Source organism: Theobroma umbraticum, unplaced genomic scaffold (genome assembly GCF_002168275.2).
Source record: "Theobroma umbraticum cultivar Fairchild unplaced genomic scaffold, ASM216827v3 scaffold_228.0, whole genome shotgun sequence".
Classification (NCBI taxonomy): domain Eukaryota; kingdom Viridiplantae; phylum Streptophyta; class Magnoliopsida; order Malvales; family Malvaceae; genus Theobroma; species Theobroma umbraticum.
Window position 1 is genome coordinate 198,013 of NW_018397274.1, and position 24,539 is coordinate 222,551.

The 24,539-nt window shown below is 35.0% G+C and overlaps 2 protein-coding genes across 5 annotated transcripts; both read left to right on the forward strand.

The window, feature by feature from the left end:
- The first annotated feature begins 673 nt into the window (after positions 1 to 673).
- On the forward strand, positions 674 to 1,800 carry LOC149526405 (uncharacterized). The gene is given in 4 exon segments (XM_089785452.1): positions 674 to 762; positions 963 to 979; positions 982 to 1,029; positions 1,092 to 1,800. Coding segments are annotated over 4 exon segments (465 nt in total). The 3' UTR covers positions 1,403 to 1,800.
- Positions 1,801 to 2,995: 1,195 nt separating this feature from the next.
- VPS54 lies at positions 2,996 to 23,915 on the forward strand. 4 transcript variants are annotated; one of them, XM_021442747.2, is made up of 20 exons: positions 2,996 to 4,076; positions 4,214 to 4,276; positions 6,730 to 6,809; positions 6,944 to 7,061; positions 10,236 to 10,313; positions 12,769 to 12,922; positions 13,113 to 13,201; positions 14,735 to 14,991; positions 15,554 to 15,725; positions 15,851 to 15,934; positions 16,020 to 16,088; positions 16,224 to 16,426; positions 16,724 to 16,877; positions 17,142 to 17,223; positions 18,856 to 18,935; positions 19,718 to 19,879; positions 21,653 to 21,720; positions 22,605 to 22,685; positions 22,800 to 23,042; positions 23,545 to 23,915. In XM_021442747.2, the coding sequence occupies exons 1-19, from the start codon at positions 3,330 to 3,332 to the stop codon at positions 22,933 to 22,935; spliced, it is 2,877 nt and encodes a 958-aa protein (XP_021298422.1). In that variant the 5' UTR covers positions 2,996 to 3,329; the 3' UTR covers positions 22,936 to 23,042; positions 23,545 to 23,915. The 4 variants fall into 4 exon arrangements, with proteins under 4 accessions (XP_021298422.1, XP_021298419.1, XP_021298420.1 ...); XM_021442744.2 differs by having other exon boundaries at positions 2,997 to 4,076; positions 16,020 to 16,426; XM_021442745.2 differs by having other exon boundaries at positions 2,997 to 4,076; positions 16,020 to 16,426; positions 23,549 to 23,915.
- The last annotated feature ends 624 nt before the right edge of the window (positions 23,916 to 24,539 follow it).

Below are 24,539 nucleotides of genomic sequence, written 5' to 3' on the forward strand. Positions count from 1 at the left end.
TAATCTTTCTGGTCATATTATCAAATTTGGGATGTGAAAATCATTGAAAATTTATAAACCATTGAAAATGAAAATTAAGATAAAATTAAAATTATTAGAAATTATGCCCCACAGATTTTTAAAAAAAACCCCAACACTCTTTGAATTTGGATGTAGGTTTTGAGCTTAACTATCAATAAAAAGGTTTTATATCCACATCAATGCACATTTAAGGGTTAAAAATTATTTTCAAAAAATAATGATAAAAATACCCTTTCCATTTTGATTAAAGAAAAAGTTGCAGTTTATAAGTTTTGTATGTTAACAATAAATCAAATCATGTAATTTTGTTAATAAATAAATTTAAAAGATATTTATTTTAAACGATTTTTAAGCTTTATGATTAAGTTACAATGTATACATAATACATTGATCATATGTTAAATATAAATAAAAAATTAAATCGATAATGCGTGTAATGAGTCGGAACTTTTAAGTTCAATTTTGTGTAATTTTAAATTCTAAAAATAAAATTAAATAAGTTTGATAAGTGATGGAAGAGATATGTTTATATAGTCGAAACATTCTCTATTTCTTGCTGACGTAAGGTCTCAAATAGTGTACGGGCAGCATTTTCTAATCTATTTACATAGAATTAAGAAGAAACAAAGCTGGTAAGGAAGGGGCGAGAGTGATGAAGTGTGAAGGAGATGAGAAGAGTGAAGACAAGAAACAGAAGCTGGTTGGTGCCATTTCGCCTTCTTCTTCATTTACCAGCTACTTGTGCAATGGGGGAATGGTTAATCTTTCAGTTTGGAGAGAGGGACAATGCGAAAACAGACATTTCACCTTTAAAACTACCCTTTAATTTAATTGCCCTCCAAGCAAACCTCTCTTACCCCTCCCTCCCCCTTCTCTTCTTCTTCCCTTCCATCCATGCCTGCTTTGTTTTTCCACCCATAATGGGAAGCACTGCAACCCAGCAAGCCGCATTATGACATTCACTGTCCAAGAGAACCCGGAAGCCACTGGATCTCCAGGAAGCTAATGGTACATTCAAACTTGCTTCCTCCAAATGGGATAATCCCTGAAAATCTTCCCAGGAAAAGCAGCTGATGATGCTGATGAAGGGGAAGAGAGTAGTGATCATAAAAGCTTGAACCAACTCATCAACGGTGATGGAGGAGAAGCAAAGGAGGAGGCCAGCTGCAGATCATCAGGCAGGAGCTCACTGGGTCAACATTTCAACCAAGAAGAGAAACAGCTTCAGCTGGTGAAGAAAAACCAGCAGGATGGCCATGGGGGTGTGAAGCTGAAAGGAATGATGAGTCGGTATGCCAAAGTTTTGAGCCGTTTGGTGAAAGCCAAGCGTGAACCGCGCTTAGGGTCCAACAAGAAGCATCTTCTCCGCTTAACAATGTAGGGTTTTTCCCCATACATGAGCTTATACCGCAGAGATCTCAAATCATACCTCATGCATGCGTATATCTATATAAACCCTATGATTTGCTTATGTTCCTACTTTGCGTAATTGAATTCTATAATTAATTAATTAATTAGTAGTATGTGCCTATCTCTCGACTGTTCCTTCGACAGTGCTTTTCTCTCCCAACGACCAACGCACTGTTTAAGTAACAGTGACATTGTCCTGTATGAGGTTTTGTGTTTCTTGAGAATTTGATCCATAGCCAATGGCCATCATCAGATGATAGATGTATATGGTATATCCTTTGAGAAATTCTCCTTGGATTTTTCTGGCATTTTGTCAAATTTTTTATCCTCTAATTCTTTCATTTTATTGGAAAAATAAAATAATTCAATTTAATATATTGTTTTTATGCAACAATAAGAAAAAGGATGTTAATTTTGTTTGTAGCCTTTTATATTAATTGGTATTTCAATCATAAAATTCTTCTTAATTAATTTCAAATACTTGTTCATGTCAGTGGTTCGATCAAGTTAAACAGTATCACAACTAGTTTAAGTTGAAAATTCAACTTGATTTATTTTTATTTTTTAAACACGTGAATGTTGATCGACAATTGAAATAATGAAAAAAAAATTAATATTTATCCATAAATAGAAGTGGTGGATCGATCCATCAAGCTACCAACTTACCATGCACACGTGCGCTGATTAAACTTTGTTTTAAGAGATCTTAATTTTTTTAATTTTTTCATAAATTTAAAATTTTCAAAATTAAAAGTGTAAAATTTGATATTCACAATTTCAAACTACATAATACTTTTATGGTTTTTAAATAAACACTTTTAACTATCATCACATTTTTAATTATTAACAAAAGTCGGTTATATATTTGTAGATATTAACATTTGATTTTTTTTTTATTTTTAATGATAACAAAATATTTTTATTTTGAATTAATTTATATTTTCGTTTGAAGTAGTTGAAACTTTGTTTGACTCAATCAATTAATCTCTCCCAAAATTTCAAAGACAGTAGAAGGTCGCCTTAAATGGGTTAATATCATATTAATTTCCTTGCTTGATATATACATTAACTATATATAATTCCTAGTATTTTATTATATTACATATATATATTAATTTCATTACTATATCATGTAGAGTGTATAATTTGTTATTAATTCATAATTAATATAATTCTAGTTAATAACTTTATTTTACAAAAATTAAGATTATAATTTAAAAAAATTAAAAATAATTAAATAACATTATGCCATTACATATGATTTTCTAACATAAAGCTTATTGCACCCCTAATTTGGATTATTGATTTGTTTATGAAATATTTTTTTCAATTACAATTAATTATATGTGCCCGAATATTAAAATTATATTCATTAAAATAATATGTTTAGTTGAGGAAAATGATTATTTTATTTATCTCATTTTCAAGAATGATCATTCTTTAAAAACTTGAAATAATTAATATTGTCTCCCAATAATAACATATATATATATATATATGTATATGTATTCAATGATTATTAATTTTTTTTCATTTTTTTATTGAATTAATATTCTAAGTTCCATGAAAATGGTGCAGCTAAAGCGGGTCGGCTCGGATTGAGAAGAGTGGCGGGACCCAAGGAGGCGGTCCGGTCCAGCCAATCCAGCTTTCTTTCCTACGCTTTGCACTTCCATCTCTTCTTCTCAGATCTCTTTCTTCTTTCCCGTTCTTTCCAGATCCCAAAATCACCATTGATTCAATTCAAACCAACACATTGGATTAGCGTTGTTCATTTGTTCTCAGAATTTAGATCCGAAGGAACGAAAAAGAAATTTAACGGAAAGAAACAGTTGGATGATTAGAAAGCAAAATTGAGAACCCAAATTTTGTTGTTTGATGGTTTGTAGATCTTGAAAATGGATCCGCAGCCTTCCCCATCGGGAAGGTCGTCCCCAGTAGGTCGAAGCCCTTCATTCTCCGTGACCGATGCGGGTAGCCAAAGTCTCTCTTCGATCCTCAACAACCCTCACGCTGCCAAATTGGAGGCCTCTTGGGTTGGTTGGTGGTCCGTTTCTCCTCCCGAGTTCGCGCCCTTAATTTCAACCAAAGCCTCCTCCGACCTCACACGATCCGACTTCCAATCCTACGTCTCTTCCGTCTCTGACTCCTACCATCGCTTCGAGGACATTCGCAACCACTCCACCAAGGAGCAAACCCTCGATGTCGACAACATTGGGGAGGCCCTCGTCGCTTGTTTGAGGGAGGTCCCGGCACTCTACTTTAAGGAAGATTTCGCACTCGAAGATGGACCCACTTTCCGGGCAGCCTGCCCGTTCACCGATGTTTCTGATAACATTGTGCTTCAGGAGAAGTTGTCACACTACCTGGACGTGGTGGAGCTGCATTTGGTCAAGGAGATTTCGCTGCGCTCCAATTCTTTCTTTGAAGCGCAAGGGCAGTTGCAGGACTTGAATGTTAAGATTGTGGAAGGTTGTAGTCGGATTCGCGAGTTAAAGGAAACTATTCGGCTTTTAGACACTGATTTGGTTGACTCTGCTAGGCAGATTCAGGAGTTGAACGCCAATAGGACCAATTTGTTTGCACTCCAACATAAATTGAAGCTTATTCTATCTGTTAACCAAGCGTTATCCGCTCTTAAATTGGTCAGCTTTTGAATTTCCTTTATTTCTCTTTTATTTTGTGTCATTCACCAAGAAAGAAAGGAAAACAATATAGATTTGAAGAGGCTACTTTGTTAATGCTTGGAGAGGAGTTTGATTTATTTTTCTCGGTTATGCAGCTTGTCGCATCTGCAGAGTGTGCTGGAGCTTTGGATGTTATTGATGACCTGCAGCACTTGTTGGTATGCATTCATCTATCAATGAAATCATATTCTTGGCCTTTTTTTTTATTTATTTTTTTAAATTTATGTTACTTTGCATGCCTAATAGATTTACTGAAATCCTTAGGAGTGATATAACTGTGCAAAATGTTTCTTTTGTTTTGCAAAACATTAGTGATCTTGGTCTTTCTAGTGATGAATTCCGCCAAATACTTGATTTTTTGAATTTGGCAACAGGAGGTGGTTTTGGTTAGCATCTTTGGTTAACTACTTAGTTCCCTAACAACAGCTTAGTTTTGTAGCTTAACTCTTTTACTGGTGTGGCATGATTTTATGCTTTTTTATCGATAGAAAATGAAATAGAATTAGCCAAAAAGAAACACCACCAACATACGCATAGTGATTCAATCTTTTGATCACCCATTTGTGGAAAACCTTTTTGGGGGCTTCTGCCTTGCACACAGAAGATTGAATTGCCTAAATCACAGTCTTATATAATGCTATGATCACCTCATATTGATAAAAAGTAATGGGCTTGTTAGTAGGTTTTGAATGAAGTGGCGACAGGCTTCTGATCTAGTCTGATTCGTAATGGGGAAATTAGAGCTATAGCAATTCTTTTAGAAACATAGCACATCAATCCTTAATAGTGGTGGGATAGCTGGGATGCAGATGATCACACTGTTAAAGTGGTGTGCATTGGCACAGTTGTTTCAAGATGCTTGACGGTGTTGTTAGAATCTTTAAATGTTTGGCACATTCTTGATGTGAGAAAAACTTGATTTCAATGGGCATTTCGGACAAGAAAGGCTTTTGATATTTAGGTGAAGGTGGAGTTTGAGGGTATTTTTGGTGCCTTGATTGTGATGCATGAACATTACTTTTTGGAAGGTACTACTGTTATAGGTGCTGCAGTATTGTCATCATTTGATGATCCAGATTCAACACCACTTGGTTGTGGCATGTGTGGCTTGGGCATATGGTAGAGAGATTTGATAGCGTTGTGTAGGTGAGGCTTTTTTCTCGTGGGCAGTATCCTGGAAAGTTAGAATTGTTCAAGCATTATGTGTTTGGCAAAATAGACTTGAATGACGTTCAACACTAGGATTCCTAGTACCAAAGGTACAGTGGACTACATTTGTACTGGTCTTTGGGGTTCCTTTGACTATTTGTGAGGGTGGTTACAACATTTGTTAACTTTTATCCATGATTCCTTGAGGAAGGTTTGGGTGTAATTCCTAAAGCATTTTAAGCAATTTAAGGCTTTGATTGAAAACCAAATGGGAAGAAAATCAATCAGTTGCAAATAAATAATAGTTTGGAGTATGGCTCAGGTAACTTTGATGAGTTCTGTGAGAAAGAACAGTGAGACACCACACTTCTCGACATACATAAGAGCAAAATGGGGTTGTGAAAGACATGAATAGGACTCTCTTGGAGCAGGCTCAATCTATGATATCAAATGCTAGGCTCAAGAAGGATTTCTAGGCTGAAGTGGAAAATATTGTGTGCTATTTAGTGAATAGATCTCCATCTATAGCTATTGAGCTGAAGACTTCAGTGGAAGTATGGTTTGGTTCTTCATTTCAGGGATGTGCTCAAGATTTGTCAATCTACTAGCAATACCGTCAACACATCTTGATTTGGATTGTGCAAATGTAAATTTACAAGCATGATCATCACGCATTAGTATTGAGCCATCACACTTCTCTTGTGTGGCAAACAAGTCGCTAGAAGTGCTAATGCGAAATGTGTTAAGAATCCAATTGTCACTAACATGAGTATATGATAATGTTACAACAATCCTGGCATCATCTAAGGAGACTGTGCTTCAAGACAAGGTGGAGATTTGTTGGAAAGTGATTTTGAAAGTTGAACGCCATGGTTTCCCCCCCTGGACTTTTTTTGTTGTTGCCCCTACTTGACTTTTTTGTTCCCATTAGTTTCAATTTGGTTTAAAGCTCATTAAAGGCATTCAAGGAAAATTGAAATGTGGGGTATAAAAGTGTGTTTTGTAATAGAATTTAGTGGCACATTCGGCTTGTTTTGGTAGAAAAGAAAAAAGAGAATTTAGGAGCTTTGAGAGTAATAGCGCTCAGGTTGTGGTGTTGTAGTGGTTCCTTATGAGTTTTGGACACTAAAGCTCATTGTAATCTTTATCATCTTCTTCATTATAGTGGAAATTTCTTCTTGCCTCTACTTGCAGATGTAGGTTAGCTGAACTGGGCGATTACTTTGTTAAAATTTTAGGAGACCATCACCTTCTTTGCATGTTGTATGTGTAAGCTCATAAGATCTCATGTAAACAACAAAACCACAATGAAGCACTGCTGGAGTTCCAATTTTAGTTATCTTATGAATTTGTGCATGTTGTACGTGCAAGCTAATAAGGTCTCATATAAACAACAAGACCACAATGAAGCACTGCTGGAGTTCAAATTTTAGTTATCTTTTGAATCTGTGCCTTTTGATAGGATGGGGATGAGCTTACCGGTTTACATTGCTTTCGTCACCTTCGAGATCACGTAGTGGCTTCTATAGATTCCATAAACAGGTATTTATTTATGTATTTGTTTTTCCCAATTTATGGAGACATTAATGATAGAGGAAATGTTATTCACAAAACTTCTGCTTGTGAAATGATTTATTAATTTGTAAGATGGTAATAGTCATTATTCCTTGTTGCAGCATTCTTTCGGCAGAATTTATCCGTGCTTCAATACATGATGCTGGAGATGCGGATGCAGTTATATTGTTGAAAGCAAAAGCCAGGGCATCCATTTCCCTGAATGGAAAAGATGTTGAAGTAAGCTTAATTACATTCTTTTCTTCTTTTGAACTTTAATCCTTCTGTTTGGCTGCTTGTATCTTTAGTAATGGTGAATGATAAATACCATTTCATTTTTCTCGACTGATTATGAGCAAGGCAGTCCTAGGAAGGTCCAAGCAGTGAAAGACTACAAGTGCTAACTTGTTGATTTACCAATTATGTGGCAGGGAGCCTTGTAATTTAAAATTCATTTTGCAATGAGAAGTTTTGGTAGACCTGACCTAGACATAGATCATCGTGCACTGTGCTGCACTTGGTCATTAATTCGGGCATTTCTTTTCAATATTAAAGGAATGTGTCTGCATTATTATTATTTGCATTATTTTTCTTGCCTTTCAATTCAAGTTTAAATTGGAAACAATAGAAAACGGCTTCACTTGAGGGCTTTTAAAGCTGACTTTTGATGCAATACTCATGGTAACTTACCAGGATATCCGACAAAGACCATGATGGCTTTGGAAATATAATATTCTTCATGTTATGGTCTTCATATCCACTTTAAACTTGACACAACTCAACTACTAAACTAGTCGGACTATATAATTGGTTTTATGTTGAAGAGTTGTGGATGTTGTAGATCCCAATGGATTAAAAGTGAAGAAAAAGGAAGTTTGTGCAGCTTGTAAATAATGCTCAGTTTGGTTTGATATTTTTACTACTTGCTTTTTGCTATATGTTTTTACTTCCTAAAAAGTTGCTAAAAGTCAAAAGCAAATAATTGATTAAAAATGAGCAAATAACTGAAATGGGACACCGAATAACAGAACTATCCTATATAATAGTAAAGTCATGAGTTTTGTTCTTCAAAACTATTAATTGTTCACGAATATTATTTTCTTTTAGATCTGTATGCACTTTGCCTTTTAGGTTTGGTAGCAAAAGGAGGAATCAAATGGAGCCGCAATTTGCTAGAATTGCTTTGAACTATTAAAGTGCTGTTTACATTATTTTTCTTTGTGTCATTTTCTTTTCTGTCTAGTACTTAGAAGTTTGCATGTCCTTCTAGGCTCATAAAACTGTCATCTCTTGAAGGTCATGAAATTTTCACTTACTATATAAAACTGGGAATTATTTGCCTGCCTTCTCTTGATTGCTCTCTTCTTTCCTATAAACTTGCACAATAACTGTTATTCATGGCATTGCTGCTATTATGGTTGTGGTGGTCTGATATTTTGCAGCTTTGCTTCTTCTGTTGTTTGATATGAGGAATGTAAGATTGTTGCTGATTGTCTGAATGTTTTGACTTGCCCTAGTCTTTACATACTATGCTGCTTGTGTCTACTTAATGTTAATTGTTTTTCCTTTCCTCTAATATTATTTTACTTATTAGAGATAATGCATGAAAAAGCCCTCGAACTTCATTGGCTTGTGCAATCGAATCATGAAACTATTTTATTTTTGTTCAATAAAGCTAATAAACTGTTGTCTTTGTCTGATCTTAGCCACAATTGATGATGAGTGGAATTGGGCAAAATAACTGTCTATCAAAGTTATGATGCGGCAAATCTGTGGCATATAATTAGAATTAAAAAAGGAAAATATAACATGGCAATTGTGTCAAAACAAAAAAACAAGCCCAATGCCAAAGCAGTTAGGTTTGTACGATGTTTGAGTTGGGATTTAGCGCAGAGAAGAAATCAGGGATCCTTAGAGCTGTTTAAAGCTATTCTGTTACTGTTGACAGTACTAGTGAACAGCAATTTACTAATTAGATTTGAAGTCGGATGGTTGTTTGAGGTTTGCATAGTTATGGTTTTAAAGAAGAGGTATTTAGGGTTTTATGGTAACAAGATAAACTGATATCATGTCTGAGTTCTCAGCGAAAGTTGCAGACAATCAATTAAAAGTGAATGGGTAATATCTAAGTGTCACACTTGACTTAGGGTTCCTTAGGAGCCACACCTAAGGTTGACTGCATATCACATGCAAGAGCAAAGAATGCTGGAAAAAGGTTTTGACACCAACCAGGTTTGGTTTCCTCCATCGTTTTCCTTAGGTTCTTAAATAGAAATAAGATATGGGTTTAAAATTGTTGTCTTAGCAAAATGAAGTTGGTGTCGGATTCGTTGCTAGGTCATGGGCTTATTTTGATTGGGGAATGAGTGAAAAATATATTAAGAACCTTAGCTTAGTTTTATTTTTCTTGAACATCCAAATAGAAAGGTTACATTGGTATATATGGACTGGCACTCTTACTCTTCTCTATCAAGGACTTTACTAATACTTATGCTCTATCGAAGTCTTGATTTGAAGTAATTCCAAATCCATTAATAAAACCTTCAATTTTGATTAATTTGGAAGTTGCCATAATACCCTTGGTTCTTAAAAGCTTTGGAAAACGATAAAACATAGAACCTGCAACTTTCAAATCTAAAGACATTTAAAAATGGGACTTAATATCATCTATTTTTGTTAATAAGGTTCTCAGTTAATCCAATGTCTAATGCAGTCATACAGACCATAGTCCCAAATATTTCTGGAATTTATGTTGACTTTTCTTGAATCTGCATCAGGGAGTTTGCTATGACTGGCTTGAGCATCATTGAATAGTGCTTGTATGTCATTTCAGAAATTATTGTGAAACAAGAGGTTTCATTGTGGGAAATGGAACGTGTTGAAATAATTTCATAGGTTTTCATTGTTGGCTATTGAAAATTGATTTCAAATTGCATACACATACACACATGCACACACACTGAAAGAGGCCTTAGCTAATTGCTTGGCCCGCAACAGTGCTGTGATAAGGAGTTAGGGAGAAGAGAGAAAGGGGCCCAGTTAAATTAGTTGTAAGTTATATAAATAAAATAATTTTACCACATATATTTTTGTCTTAATCTGACTGGTGAGTTTTCTTGTCCAAAAAAAAAAAAATCAAAGTCAACGGTTTGCCTACCAGATCATGACAGGTAGGCAGTTGCTTGGAAATGAATGGAATTTTCCATATTCTGTAATGGTTTGACCTTGATTGGATAAAAATAGTGATTTAATGGCTTGATTGAACCAAATAATAGTTTGATGGTAAGTGCAAATTCAGAGTTTGAGGGCTTGTTCATGCTTTATCCCTATTTATTTCTTTATATGTTGCTACAGGGACTTTTATGAGTAAGTTTGATGATGCATTTGGACTTATAACTAGAATGGGTATGTTAGCAGGTTAAGTTGGATGAGGAGGAAGCCACTAATTTTCGAGATCGTCTTCTGCCCCTCATCATTGGTTTGCTTCGAACAGTGAGTGATTTTCCCTCTTTCCCATTTCATTGTGTTTTTGTTGTTTTCAAAGCTGAGTTGTATACCAGAGATGTATAGCTTGGTCTTTTTATGTTCCATCAATGACTTCATAGTAAGCCAAAGCTTCAAATTAGTGAAAGTTGAGCAACCCTGAAATGTATTCTGTTACTATTATTTATTGAAGGACTTTTGTCAGAGCCCTGCCTAATGTGATGTTCTACTTTAGACTTGCGCTTTAACTTCAACTTGAATTATTCTTTTGAAATGTCTAGAATTGGTGAGGTTGTTTTAACTTTTTGAACTGCTTTTTATGTACTCTTGTATTAAACTTAAGGTTATATTTAAGAACAAATACTTGTAAATATCTGGCCAGAAACAATGATAGCAAAGAGCTCTCTAGGACAATGTAAAAACACACTTTGCCAGAAGCAACCTGCCACCACCAATAAGGTTTACATGTGAAATTTTAGATATATATGCAATTCAGAAGTTTTTAATCGTAACAAATTAGTTAAAAAGATATCAAATTGTCATCTTGCCTGGTTGATGACATAACTGTTATACTAGTCCCTTTTTTTTTGTGTTTTCTTGATCTTATGGAACATGAAAAAGATATCAAGTGATAGCTCAATTTTATTATTATATTATCTATTTAATTTCTTGCAAAGTTACTGAAGTTCTTTAAATGCTCAAGGATTTACTTTTGAAATATATTTGGTGGCTGTGATTATATCACACCAAATCTTGGAAGAATAGTAAAGCTAGTAGACAATTTGAAGAACTTGGAAGGAATTTGGAAGGCTAAGGATTGGATGGAACAATGTTGAAGTCTTTCAAGGTAAAATAGGTCTCATGGGGTCCCTGGGAGAAACTAATTGATTGATGTGGTTAGTCGAGAATCTAAGCATATTTCAAATATATGTTCAAAAGATTGCTGAAGGAATAACTCTTGGTGTCTCATTGTTTTGTGGAAGAATATTTTGATTTCAGTTTTCTTAAAACTTAAAACCTTGTAGTTCGTTCATGTAGCATTGACAGTTGCCGCAGAAGAGTTTCTTTGAAAGCTAAATCCGAAGGAAAAATTTTAAAGTAGCAATGATTTCTATTGAAATATGAGTTGGAAAGAGCTTTCTATATTCAAATTTGTACACTTCAAAATTGTTCAACATATTTCAGAATAACCTTTGTGGTTCTGAATGTTGAGTTATGATCAAATTAGTTGTACAGTTATATGCAAAATCACATTATTATTTCACAGTTGAAAGTTTTAAATTACAAGTGTAAATGAGCTGACCCGAGCTGCCGTTTTTCTTATTCAAACTAAGCTTGACTAAACTTTATCATGCTCAAATAATAATTGAGCTCAACGTGAGATTCAGAAAATCTATTCAGGCTTGGCTTAGCTAACTTAACCCAGCTTTAAGCCGAATATGAATTTATTACAAGCTCATTGGCTTAGCCAAAAATGAGAGCTTTAAGCTCACTTAAAAAAATTGAGGCCTATACTTTCTAGGCTAATAAGTCATAAGCAGAAATGGCCTTGACTTAGGTAGGGTCATGCATGTGCTTGGACCCCTGTATGCTTTGATGTTGATTAGTAAATGTTGTGGGGAGGAACATATATATGGGAAGAGCCCTACCCCGCCCTTTTGTTTCAGACCGATGTGTGATTGGTCACTAGAAACAGAAGATTTTTTTTCTTTTCTATTCTATGTCTCTGTTGTACCTAGTGCTCATATTTGTTTCTATAGAAAATTATCTTACAATAATTATTTTTGGGAAAATCGTTAAGTTGATCACCAAAGTTTTAGACTTTTCTATTTTGGTCACTCAACTTTCAAAAATTACGTTTTGTTCACTAATGTTATAAAATTTGGGCATTTCTTGGTCACTTGCCACTAGACACTAGACACTAAACACTAAAAGCACTCATACTTGGCATTATGAGTCAGTTTTTTTGCCACTGGCATATGACATGTAATAACATGAAGTAAAATTCAACAAAAATTTTGGTCATCAAAGTTTTCAAGCTGTTATGTTTTTGCACCAACTTTCGAAACTTATGTTTTGGTCACCAAAAATGGGTGAAAAGGAATGTTTGGTATGAGTTTCCATAGTCTCGAACAGGGAGTGAGTAAAAAAATGCATAACTTCTATAATCTTGGTGATCAAAACATAACTTTGAAAGGTGAGTGACTAAAACAGAACAGTACGAAACTTTGGTAATCAAGTGGGTAATTGACCCCAGAACCATTTTCTTCAATTCCTTCAGGAAAGTTCTAAAGGGAAGACTTATTGCAGACATGCAGTTGTATATACCAAGCTATTAATCCCATTTCCTTTTTATCTCTCTTACCTTTATCATGCACTTTTAGCTTTCTACTTTTAGTTGTGGAATCTGAGGTTAAATCCATTATAGAAAAAACCATCTCACAATATGGTGGTTGTTTTTCAGGCCAAGCTCCCCTTCGTCCTGAGGACATATCGTGATACACTTACTGCTGATATGAAAACTGCTATTAAGACTGCTGTTGCAGAGCTGCTTCCTGTTCTTGTTGCTCGACCTCTAGAGTCTGACTTAACTGCAGATCGTTCTATGGACGTAGATGGTAGGAACTACTCGGATAAGTAAATCTTCCATGTTCATCTTCACACACAGCATCTGTAAAACTATTTATTTGTGGAGTTCTCAAACTTCTTGCCCCTTCTCTATGGATTGCGGTGAAATTTGTGTTTGCATGTGTGTGTGTCTATTCTGTTTCTTCTAGTTGTTAATGCTTGCCATCTGATGACTTAAAGGTGGAGGCTCATCACTTGCAAGCAAATTGAGGAGCTTGTTATCTGAAAGCTTTGTTCAACTTTTGGCTGCTATTTTCAAGATTGTACAGGTAATGTATACTTGCCTACTACCAGACTAAGCATTTATTGAAGTTGTAAATGATATGGAAGGCATGATTTACGAAATCCTGCATAAGGTCTGAGACTTTTATGGCTTGAATATGATAAAGATCTTTCTTGGAAACTAATTTAAATGTTTGATGGAGGAAAATGATCATGACTAGGACAAACAGGAAGAGAATTGAGTTTGCTGTTATAATGGCATTCTGAGCAAGCCAATCTTCTGTACATTCACTGAAGCATCTGAATTAAGATTTGAAGTATTAATAGTTCATTGTCCATTTGCTGTTCTCTGGTCCAGGCCTTCTGTGATTTGATTGGTAAATGAGATGAGCCATGGTTTTGGTTATCATTTAATCAACTATGTCTAACGAACGGGTTCTAACATTGACTAGGTAAAAAGAGTGATTTCTGGGTATTGGTGTAAGTTGCTTGGGTGTCAAAGTCAGGTCATATGTTTCATAGCAGATGGTAATATGTCCTCTCCTTAAGGCTGTCCATTTGACAGGATTATGGGGACTGAGGGTGGACTTATCCTATGAGAGGCTTGAGCTCCATTTGCAACATGGGTTTGGATAGCTGTCTTGTGCCATTGAGGCATTTATCCTGCACAGGATTGTGATACCATAACATTTGATTATTAGATAGGGTATTGTGTCATTTATGCACCCTCGTTATTCGTTGTTTCTTCACTTTTTTAAATTTGGTTTTCTTTGGGGATAAGAGCCAAATGAGCCTGTCCAGCAAATGAGGGAAATTGAGTTCGGAAATTTGGAACAAATTCAGCTTAACCTCAAGATGGCTGGATGTATAAATAAAGTTGTAATGAGATCACTGGGGTCCTAAACCGAGGTTGAAAGTATAAGACAAAACAGAACAGTGGCTAAATATTGATAAATAAATAAAGTTGTAATGATATCATTAGGGTCTATAATAAGAGATGATATTAAAACAGGGTGGCTTCTTAATGAGTCTAGAAGACTATTCTAGGGTTGCATCGATTAATCCTAGACCTTGGTTACTAGTCAATATTCTTGTAATCTTAGTGGTCCAAAATTGTCAAAAGTCCACAAGACCACTCAATTGAGGTTAGATCATATTACTGTCCATAAATAAATTAAAACAAAGATGTGAGACCATAATAAGATAACCAATTTAGTAAAATAGTAGGATGCTCTTTTGTCTTTTTGATTAGCTATCAGGCTTTTTCAGCTGTAACTTGTTTCTCTGCTATTAGTGTGAGGGTAATTGGCCCATAGATCAGAATTCTGCCAACAAAACCATTGAATGTGTTACTGGCTTGCAAGATGTGTCTCCTTTGGATATATATTTTCCCTAACAACAATTGGGAGCACTTGTTCTATTTGACATAAAAAAGTTGCCTGCCACAGTATCTTTCTATGCTTGATTAACTTTTAATATGATGTTAAGCTTGGTATAGTTGCTTCTTTATAAATTTTTTTTTGTTTTGCTCAGTATTTAAGTAAGATGTAATATGATTTCATTTCTTTTAGTGAATGCAGGCACATTTAGTGCGGGCAGCTGAAGTGAAAAGGGCCATTGAGTGGATAATGTGCAATCTTGATGGTCATTATGCTGCTGATTCAGTTGCTTCTGCAATTGCTCTTGGTGCCATGGTGGCAGAATCTTCTCAAGAGAGTAATGGTCAAGGTGGTCCATTTCTTCCATATGCGCCTTTGAGGAGTACTGCCAAGGCTCATTCATCCCCAGGGAAAGCAAGTGATGCAATAAGCCCCTCTAATTTGTCAAAAAATTTCAGGTTTAGCCCTCTAGTAATCTTTGCTAATTAGCAATGTTCTAACATTATTTGTGGTGGAATATATTCTCTTAGCATATGAGGTGGTTTTTAGTGGTTGGGGTAGATAGGAATATGCTTTCGAGGGTTTTAAATGGTAATTTCCTATTTCTTCCCACAATTGTATTGGTAAATGGAAAAATTGTGGATTATTGTAGGAAGAGAGCAGTGGCAAAATCTTCTTAACTGTTTTCAAAATGTGTCGTCTTTCAATTTCCAAAACCTTTGGATACTCAAGATGTGAACAATGATAATTTTCTGACCTTTCTAGTGAAAGCTGAAGTTGTAACTTTTGGTTTTAAAATTGATAGATTTGAATCAAATTCTCTAGGGTGAAAATATTTGAATTTAAATAAAATTGTTGAAAGAAAAGAAACTCAGAATCGTCTAAATGCTGCAGAATGTAGTGAAAATATGTTAGCTTGTTGTAATTTAAATTAAATTGGTGAAATAAAAAGCACAAGATTTGTCGGTTTGGCATTTGTATCATATTTATAATACTCTGGGAAAATATGATCCTTGGCAGAGCTGATGTTTTGAGAGAAAACACTGAAGCAGTCTTTGCAGCTTGTGATGCTGCTCATGGAAGGTGGGCAAAGCTGCTTGGTGTTCGTGCTCTTCTTCATCCTAGGTTGAGATTGCAAGAGTTTTTGAGCATATATAACATCACTCAAGAGTTTATAACTGCTACAGAGAAGGTATTCATTGTTTTCTTCTCTATATTGAAATAAAGGATTTTCTGGAAAAGAAAAAGAAGAGAAGATATAATGGATTTGAATTACCTATCTGTGGTGGTGATGGTATTCTATGTGAACTTCAACAGATTGGAGGACGGTTGGGATATAGCATACGTGGAACACTACAGTCACAAGCCAAATCCTTTGTTGATTTCCAGCATGAATCTCGAGTTAGTTCCTGATTCCAATTGTCAGTTGTTTTTTGTATTTCATTCTGTTGATACTGGAATAATTTTTTTTTATCATCTACTGTAGATGACAAAAATAAAAGCAGTGCTCGACCAAGAGACATGGGTAGAAGTTGATGTTCCTGATGAATTTCAGGCAATTGTGTCTTCACTTTTTCATTCTGAAGCAATAATTTCTGGAAACAAGGATAATGCTGAAAGTAATATGACAAGCTACAGTGATATGGTTGCAAGCAATGAAGGTTTACAAGTGGCTGACACTGGTTTACAGGGTGCTTTAGAGCAAAATGAGCAGACTGATTCGAGTGGCACAACTGCACTAAATGCTGCCCAAGGGAAGGCTGAGGCGATTGAGAAAAAGAAATCTGATGCAGTAACTTCATCTCAGAATAACAGCAGTAACATGAAGGAACGTGGAAAACCTACTACTCAAATGCTTGAATATGGAGGTGTTGGTTATCACATGGTAAACTGGTTAGTTATCTTTTCTTATTGTTGTTATTTTTTTTTTTCTCTTCTTCTTCTTCCTTATCTATGTATATGTTGTTCTCTTCTTCTTACACTCCTATGCTTTCCTTTTCCTAAAATGTGTTCCTTATGAAGTTAAGCTTTTAGTTGGGATTTTAATCCTCTCTCAGGAGCAATAGTTTGCTCTATTATGTTTAGCAATGTGACTATGTTGACTGTTTTTTTGTATTAATGATAATTAGACAAAATTTACATAAGAAGCAAGCCATGATACCATTTGTTTTTTTATGTTGCTTCTTTCAGTGGCTTAATATTGCTGAAGATGCTGTCGGAGTACATTGAGATGAATAATCTTTTGCCATCACTGTCCTTGGAAGTGGTTCATCGTGTTGTGGAGATTTTAAAATTTTTCAATACGAGAACTTGCCAACTTGTCCTGGGTGCTGGAGCCATGCAGGTATGAAGTGGTTTTGGTAACTAGGATATTTGCATTCTTAGAAGTTCTACTTGAGAATAATTTGATTAAAATCTGAAGTGCTCTGAATATGAGATGGGTCTAATCAGATGTCGCTTTTCCTTGTGCATGTATTCATGAGCCCAAGTTGTGGCCTAGAAACATCTTGAACTATATGTTGAGAAGTCTATGATGTAATTTACATGAACTCAATTTGAGGTTGGCTATTGTCATAGTTTTTTTTATTGAACTTGTGTGGTATTGCAGGTTTCTGGTTTGAAGTCCATTACTTCTAAACATTTGGCCTTGGCAAGTCAAGTCATTAGTTTTACATATGCTATTATTCCTGGTAGGCTATGATACAATCCTTATGTCACTACATTTTTTAAATTGTTTATGGTGCTCTGATAGGAAAGTTTTTTGAAATGCATCTGCTGCATCATCCTTGTTGGCAACTTTTAGCTATATCCTGTTCACAGACTGGGGATCTTTTCAATTTTTAAATCACTTGGGTGTCTTTTTGGGCTGGTTTGATTTTCTGTTTCTTGAGTTTTGGAGGAGTATATTTTTTTTCGTTTTTTTGTTGTTACTTTTTTATTGTGCATGTGCTTTTGGTGCATGGACAGACTTGTGCTAATCATAAAGGCTATGGTTTTGAGTTGAAGAGCGACATCAAAGACATGAATACATGGAAATCTGAGTACTTAAAACACTACGTTTGGGAGCCATGAGGAGAAGGGAAGGAGAGGAAAGGGAGGGGGAAGGGGAAGGGGAAGGGGAAAACACGGTTCCCCTTGTTTGGATAGCTTAAAGATGAGGGGTGAAAGGGAAGGGAGGGGTACACCAACCTTAATTGGTAAGGAGTGGAAAGTGAAGGGAATGATAACTTATAATATCATTTTCCTATTATATACTTTATGAGTTAAAATGAAATGTTAAAACATGGATAAATGTCTTTGCTGTAAAAAATTTTTAATGAGAAATCCTTCCTCTTCAAAACTCTCCAGTTTTGAGGGTTTAAGAAAATCAAGGTGTGGAGAGCTTTGGAGGTGTACATAAACCCACTAAATCCCTCTCCCATTTAAATCTTTTCCAAAAAAGTGAGGGGTAGTATTCCCACTCCCTTCCCTTCCCCTTCCTTCCATCCCCGCAACCCAAACACAAAGCAAATGATAGAGTGCCTTGAGGTCTGTGTACATTTATAAATATAATAATATAATTAACAAAAAATCAGGTTAGCAGCCTAATTTAGTGTGGTGTAGGACTGTCGTGGTGCAAAAGGAAGAGTTGCATGTCTCGGATGTGATTCCATATGCAAGTAAAAGAATGATGGTAGATGTAATGCTTTTAGCAATAGAAGCAGGTGAAAGAGAAGCTACTCAGAGAGTAGCGAAAGAGCAGTGTACCACTATCCAAAATAGTGAACCAATGAAGACTACCCCCATCATAGCATAAAATAATTAACCAGCGTACCTTGTTTCCAAACTCATGTTATGTCTCAGGCTGTACCATGTTCATGGTAACTATGATTTGAACCTGTCCCATTAACTTTTTGTGCGTAAGAAGCTTGACCCTGTCTCGAAAATTGATTTGCTGCCCCAAAACTGCTCTGAACATATCCAAATTGATGCAAAGAAGACTTAAGTTTAAAGAATCCAAGGAATTAAGTTGCTCTTTTTGCAAATCTGTTTTCATAAACGATGAACTAGAAATGTGAAAGCAGCATAATGGCAAATCAACTGTCAGATGAAGTTGATTTATGATCCTTGTAAAACCAAGGAAAGTTATGAGTTCAAACTGTTTATGTTCTTTGCTTCTAACAGTTATGGTTAAGACATCCTATTCTTTTCAAACATGTACAGATTTTGCTTTCTTGCTTATTTCAAACATACATTTCCATTTTTGTTAGTTTCATATTCATGATGAAATATAACCAAAAATGTTGCCAAGTAATTGATGACTGCTATGTTTCTGTTTTAAGAAATCAGGCAAATCCTGTTTCTGAAAGTTCCCGAGCCTCGAAAGTCACTATTGTTGTTGGAGTTTGATCGAGTAGCACAGGTATAAGGCTTCATCTCTTTTTCTGCATTTTACCACATCTATACCTCTCCATTTATTTATTTATCCTTCGTTTCTGTTTTTGTTTTTGTTTGTCCTTTTTTTTGGGGGGGGAAGGGGGTCTGTTGGTGCGGGCTGGGGCATGTTGCAGCATTTTGTTGTTTATTGTTATAAAATAGTTTGCCTCTGGTTTTCTGCCCTTCAAATTTTATGGAAAATCTTAGAAAAGATTACATGTATGTGGGTCAGACACATACCTTTATCCGACACTCCTGAGTCTGAGCAACATAGATTGCATATGATGTTTTGTTACAATTGCCTGATATGATTTTTTTTTGTTATTTCCTATTTAATTAAAAATAACTTTTTATTTATTTCAATCTTGATAGAGATATCTTTGTCACTGACGCATAGTTATTAAATCTGTGTTGGTTAGCTGGTAAAATTAAATAGGAGCATCTGAGAAGAAAACTAAAAGCTAAGAGGGTGCCCTTTAGTTTAATTGAATCAGGTCATAAACTTCATTCGTAACTAGTCTTTACTTGTGTCATTCTGTTTCTTTGTTCTACTAATGTTTGTTGAAGTGTCAAACTGCTACTGTTAAGTGGTTTATCCCTCATTGGTTTAGTCTTGAGCATAGTGACCAGGATGGTGACAGGGGTATGTACCTTTTTGCTGACAAGAATTCAGTGATACATATGAATCATATGTGCAATTGTAGTCTAATGGCTCAATTTGCCTTTTCTCTGCCCAATCTCTGATACTGTTTCATTTTCTAAATTCAGGATTATAAGGTTCATCGAGATGAAATACATACAAAGCTTGTTCAGATAATGAGAGAGAGGTTGTTGGTTCATCTGCGTGGATTGCCCCAGATTGTTGAAAGCTGGAATAGGCCAGAAGATGCTGAACCACAGCCCAGTCAATTTGCTCGATCCCTTACAAAGGTAGGTACCATGATTAGCTCAGTTTAATTCTAGGAGTTCTTACCTTGTTTAATCCCTTTCTTTTTCATTTTGGTCTGTGATGGATTCGGTCTATAAAGGCACTTTATTAGTTGAAGAATCGTGCAAAAATTGAGTGCCATACACATATGTATAAAAGTTTTGAAATTAGTGTTTTATGCATCATATCTTTAAATCTTTTTGATAGTTTTCTAAGGTAATTATTACTTGACATAAAAAAGTGTGTTTGGTTCCTAGTAATGGTATAAATAATGCATCTTGTTTTTTTTTGTTCGCCCCTCCCCATTGAAGCCCATCTACCACCCGTGCCCTTTTTTCTTTTGTTTGTCTCCATCCCCACCCCTCTCTTTCCCCTAAGATGGTGTATCTTGTTTGCTTGTCTTCCTTCCCCATTGCTTGTTTTTCATGTTGTTGCTGTTTTTCGTTTTTTAATTGGGCCTCCTTTTTAACTGTTTGGCATTGGGATCATGGATCCTATTATGCCATTGTGCTTTACCAAGGCAGAAAAGGTAAGGTTCTTTTTTATAGTTTTTATGCCTTTTTTAGACATTCTGTGCCCATTTTGGTATGATGATGCGGTATGGGAGTAGATATGGTACAAAAAACCAGAATAAAGGCTAAAACTGATTTAAAATTGAAGTTGGAACAAGAAAACTAGGGCCTAGGATTGTAGGACCAGTAATAGTTGATATTCCACTATATTACAGCTGCCTAATATGTCTAAAGGACAATTTATGCTAGGTTTACATTAGTTTTTAATCCTAGCCTTGGATACACATATATGCCATCAGCCATCTATTAAGCAATTCAAACTTATTATGAGATAACATGCTAGTAACATGACCACTTAATAAAGTGAGAACATTATTACTAATCATTAAAGTAAAACAGAAAACATTTAGAAAAACATATCAAGATGTTCAATTTCGATTAGGGCTATGTAGTACATCCACTATCTGACGTGCATTTATTTTAGATCAAATCTTATATTCTTCAATCTCACAGATTGAACTATGATATCGAAACTTGTTTCTACAGTATCTCTTGATCTCTGATTCTCATTGTGACTTCATTTTCATTTCTGCCCAAATTAAATTTGCATTTGATGCACTCCCTCTAAATTCTTAACTGAACCCTTTGTCTTAAAAGTTACTCTCCGCAACTCAAGCTTATCTTTAATCATAGCACTATTCCTATCCACTTATATGCCTAGCAAGTTCCTGGTTGGCAGATCTAGATCCTTGTGTTCTGATGTGTGCTTCTGTTTGTAATTTGGTTTTGGTGGATAAGACTGGCAGTGACTATATAGAACTGCTTTCTTTTACTTACTCTGTTATTTCAAAAAGACAATCTTTCTTGTCAGTTTATCCTTTTTCTCTATTGATGTCCCTTTAGTGGTTGAGTAGTTACCGAGCTGTTAGTTTATAAGCTTAAAACAGTTGAAACTATTTTCCGAAACCTTACTTATGTTTATCTTTCTTTTGTATGACCTTAAATAATTTGAAGCTTATGTTAAATCATCATTGTGTATATTTAATTTTCATTGTAGTATCTTACTTGAGGGACCATGGTCTCTGCAAGCATAGTATATTTTTATGTGATCTTAAAGGAATGTGTTAACAAGTACATTTTAATCTCAGTTTTAACTTTTGTATTAGGTTTCTTGTTCAAGTGTCACTAGTTCCCTTGTTTGTATGTTGGACAATAATTGCCATGGATGAATTGATTTTGATTGGCTGTTCAATTTGTTTGCAGGAAGTTGGCTACCTCCAACGTGTTTTATCTCGAACATTGCATGAAGTAGACGTTGAAGCAATTTTCAGGTGAGGCAAATTGAACGTTTAAGCAATTTCCAGGAACCTGCTTGTTTCATCTTTATGCCATTGTGTAACCTGTTAAGAGAAAGGTTTTTATGCCATGATAAACTTTGTCTAAGAAGTATAATGGCTATTCATATGCCGTTTGCAAACTGTTTGGAGAAATGTTCAAAATGTTCTATGGACCAGGAGGTAAATTTGAACAATGGAAAGTTTCTGGGAGTGTTGAATGGCAATCCTATCCTAGGTTCATTTTATATTCCTAGATGGACATTGAATGTTAGATTTCCTTCCATGATATGAGGAGTAGGTGCAATTTCATTAAAGCCTTTTAAAGCCCTGTTGTAAATGATTTTTATCTCATGTTATATTTTGAGGATCCTTGTTACAATGCCAGTGAATCTTTTGATAAAATGACTGGCCCGATGATGTTTGGCTGGGAAAGGCTTGAATTACATGTTTGTCAGTTCCGGAAAATATTTATCCTGGTATAAAGAACGAGCAACTTTTGCACTTCTACAACTTGCTTTAAGGTTATTGGTCATCAAATTTGCCATTATACTGATACGATATATGTAAAATCTTGATTGGTGGAAACTTCTAGCCGCATTTATGATTTGCCCTGTCCTTTAACTGGTGGATTTTTTTCCCTTTCTCTTCTGTTTACTGACATTAAATTTTGTTACACACTAAAGTCATCTAGCCCCCTCTAGGTGAGTTGGGATAAGATCATGCTCTACCACATGAAAACTTACTGAATATTGGAAAAGAACATTGTACTTTTATCAAGCAACTGCACATTCATTTATTTTCTCTTGATGAATAATGAAAGCAATAATTATTCATGAAAGTGAATTGTTCCCTTCAATTACACATGCTATGCTTTGCAGGCAAGTTGTTGTAATCTTCCATTCACAAATTTCAGAAGCATTTTCACGCTTAGAGATCACCACTCCTCAGGCAAAAGATAGGTATTGTACTGTTTGTGGATTTTTATATGAACTTCAAATATGATTCTGTTTGTTTTTTCTATGATAACAAGCTGGCAGGCTTTATAATGGTTTATTTAATAATTTTCATGGCAGGCTGCATCGTGATATTAAACACATTCTTGCATGCATTCGATCATTGCCGTCTGATAATTTGAACAATTCTGCTACCCCTAACTGGGGGCAACTGGATGAGTTCCTAGTGCAAAGGTTTGGGGCAGAGGCTGGTTGAGGTTTGTTGTTTTGTACAGTAATAGAGACCACATTTGAAGGGAACACTTGGGGATTTGTCAGAACCAATTCTCAGCCTATGCAGTTGCTTTGTAGAATTAAATTGAGGTAAGGAATCTATTCTGTTTCTCTCTCCCTCTAGATTGATTATTGAAATGTTTTAAGTAAGAAAATCAAAAAATATAAATATCTAATAATACATCTGACAAGCATAATCTTATTCTTCCTTAGTCATTAATCTTGAAGCATTTACCCCCGGTTGGTTGTAGAGATATTGGGTGCAATATATTTCATGTGATACTTTTAGTTACAAGTTGCCTAATAGGTGGCATCTATTATCAGCAACCTGGGGCAGGCTCAAATTTTATTAACCTTATTTTGGTTTGAGTTATGACAACAAATGGCTATGTATATCTCTGAGTGGTTTCCCCTGGGATTCATGTTTGAGTCTTTTGCTCATAAGTTGTCACCTAATTCCTTTACCATTTGAATGAATGTGCATAACATCCCCTTATTATATTAAGCAAATTTCTTTGGAAAGATAAAAAGGGGTGTCCTCTGCTTGCGATGCTAACAATAAGAGTTGTTTGATGTTTTGTTATTGGTTCAGGTAGATTGTGAAAAATAGAACAAAATCAGATTGAAATGTTGCGGCAGGAAGGAAGCATTAATAGTTTTGGGAGTCACAAGTGAATCTACATATATATATATATATATATATCATTTAATCATTACATAGTTTGTAATGGAATAGAATGTTCCCTTAAATGTAATTTTTGAGTAAAAACAGTGAAACAAATTGAGTTTCCTCTCCCTCCCCCAAAGTCCAACCATTTGAGTGATGATTAGCATTGGTTTTTGCATTTTGTTCTCATTTCCCTTTCTTGTTTTCTCATTATTTTTTCTTAGGGCTATATGGAATCGGACTTTTAATTGTTATTGATTTAGCAAAATAAATTTCCATCTTCATTTGTTGTTGCACCACATATTTCTATTCTTTTTTTTTTTTTTAGTTTTTGTTAAAAAAATAAAAAAACAAAAGAATGAACCAAATGGAGTCTTCATTATACATGTTTTAATCATGACAATGTAATCTAGTTGAATCTACATCCATATCATTTAACTGTATATTATGCACAAGACACATAACAAATGAATTGTCAAGGGACAGTTTAGTCATTTAACCATATAAGACGCATGAAAACCTAAATCTGATTACACTTCAAATTGAATTCCTTTCACTCAATCCAAGTTACTTGTAGCTAGTTATTTTCATTGTCATTGAACCAACTATGTCTTTTCCCCAGAGGTGGCAATTGGCGCTTGGGTCGTTTTGGATCGAAAAAGGTTCTAGTAATTTCGAGTTTGGAATTTGGCCAATTAGAGTTAGAACCATTGCAAGTTGGGAGTATTTTGATTTGAATGAATTTTGAATTCAAGTCATTCGAGTTTGACTCTTGAGATATTTGGATCAAGCTGGTGACATGTAAAAATTAATTTAACTTGAGTTGTTTAGTATCAATCTTTTAAATAGTTCAAATTTAAGGTATTTTGTATTCAAATCAAATTATTTCAAATTCGAAGGTTTGAGTTGATTTGGATAAA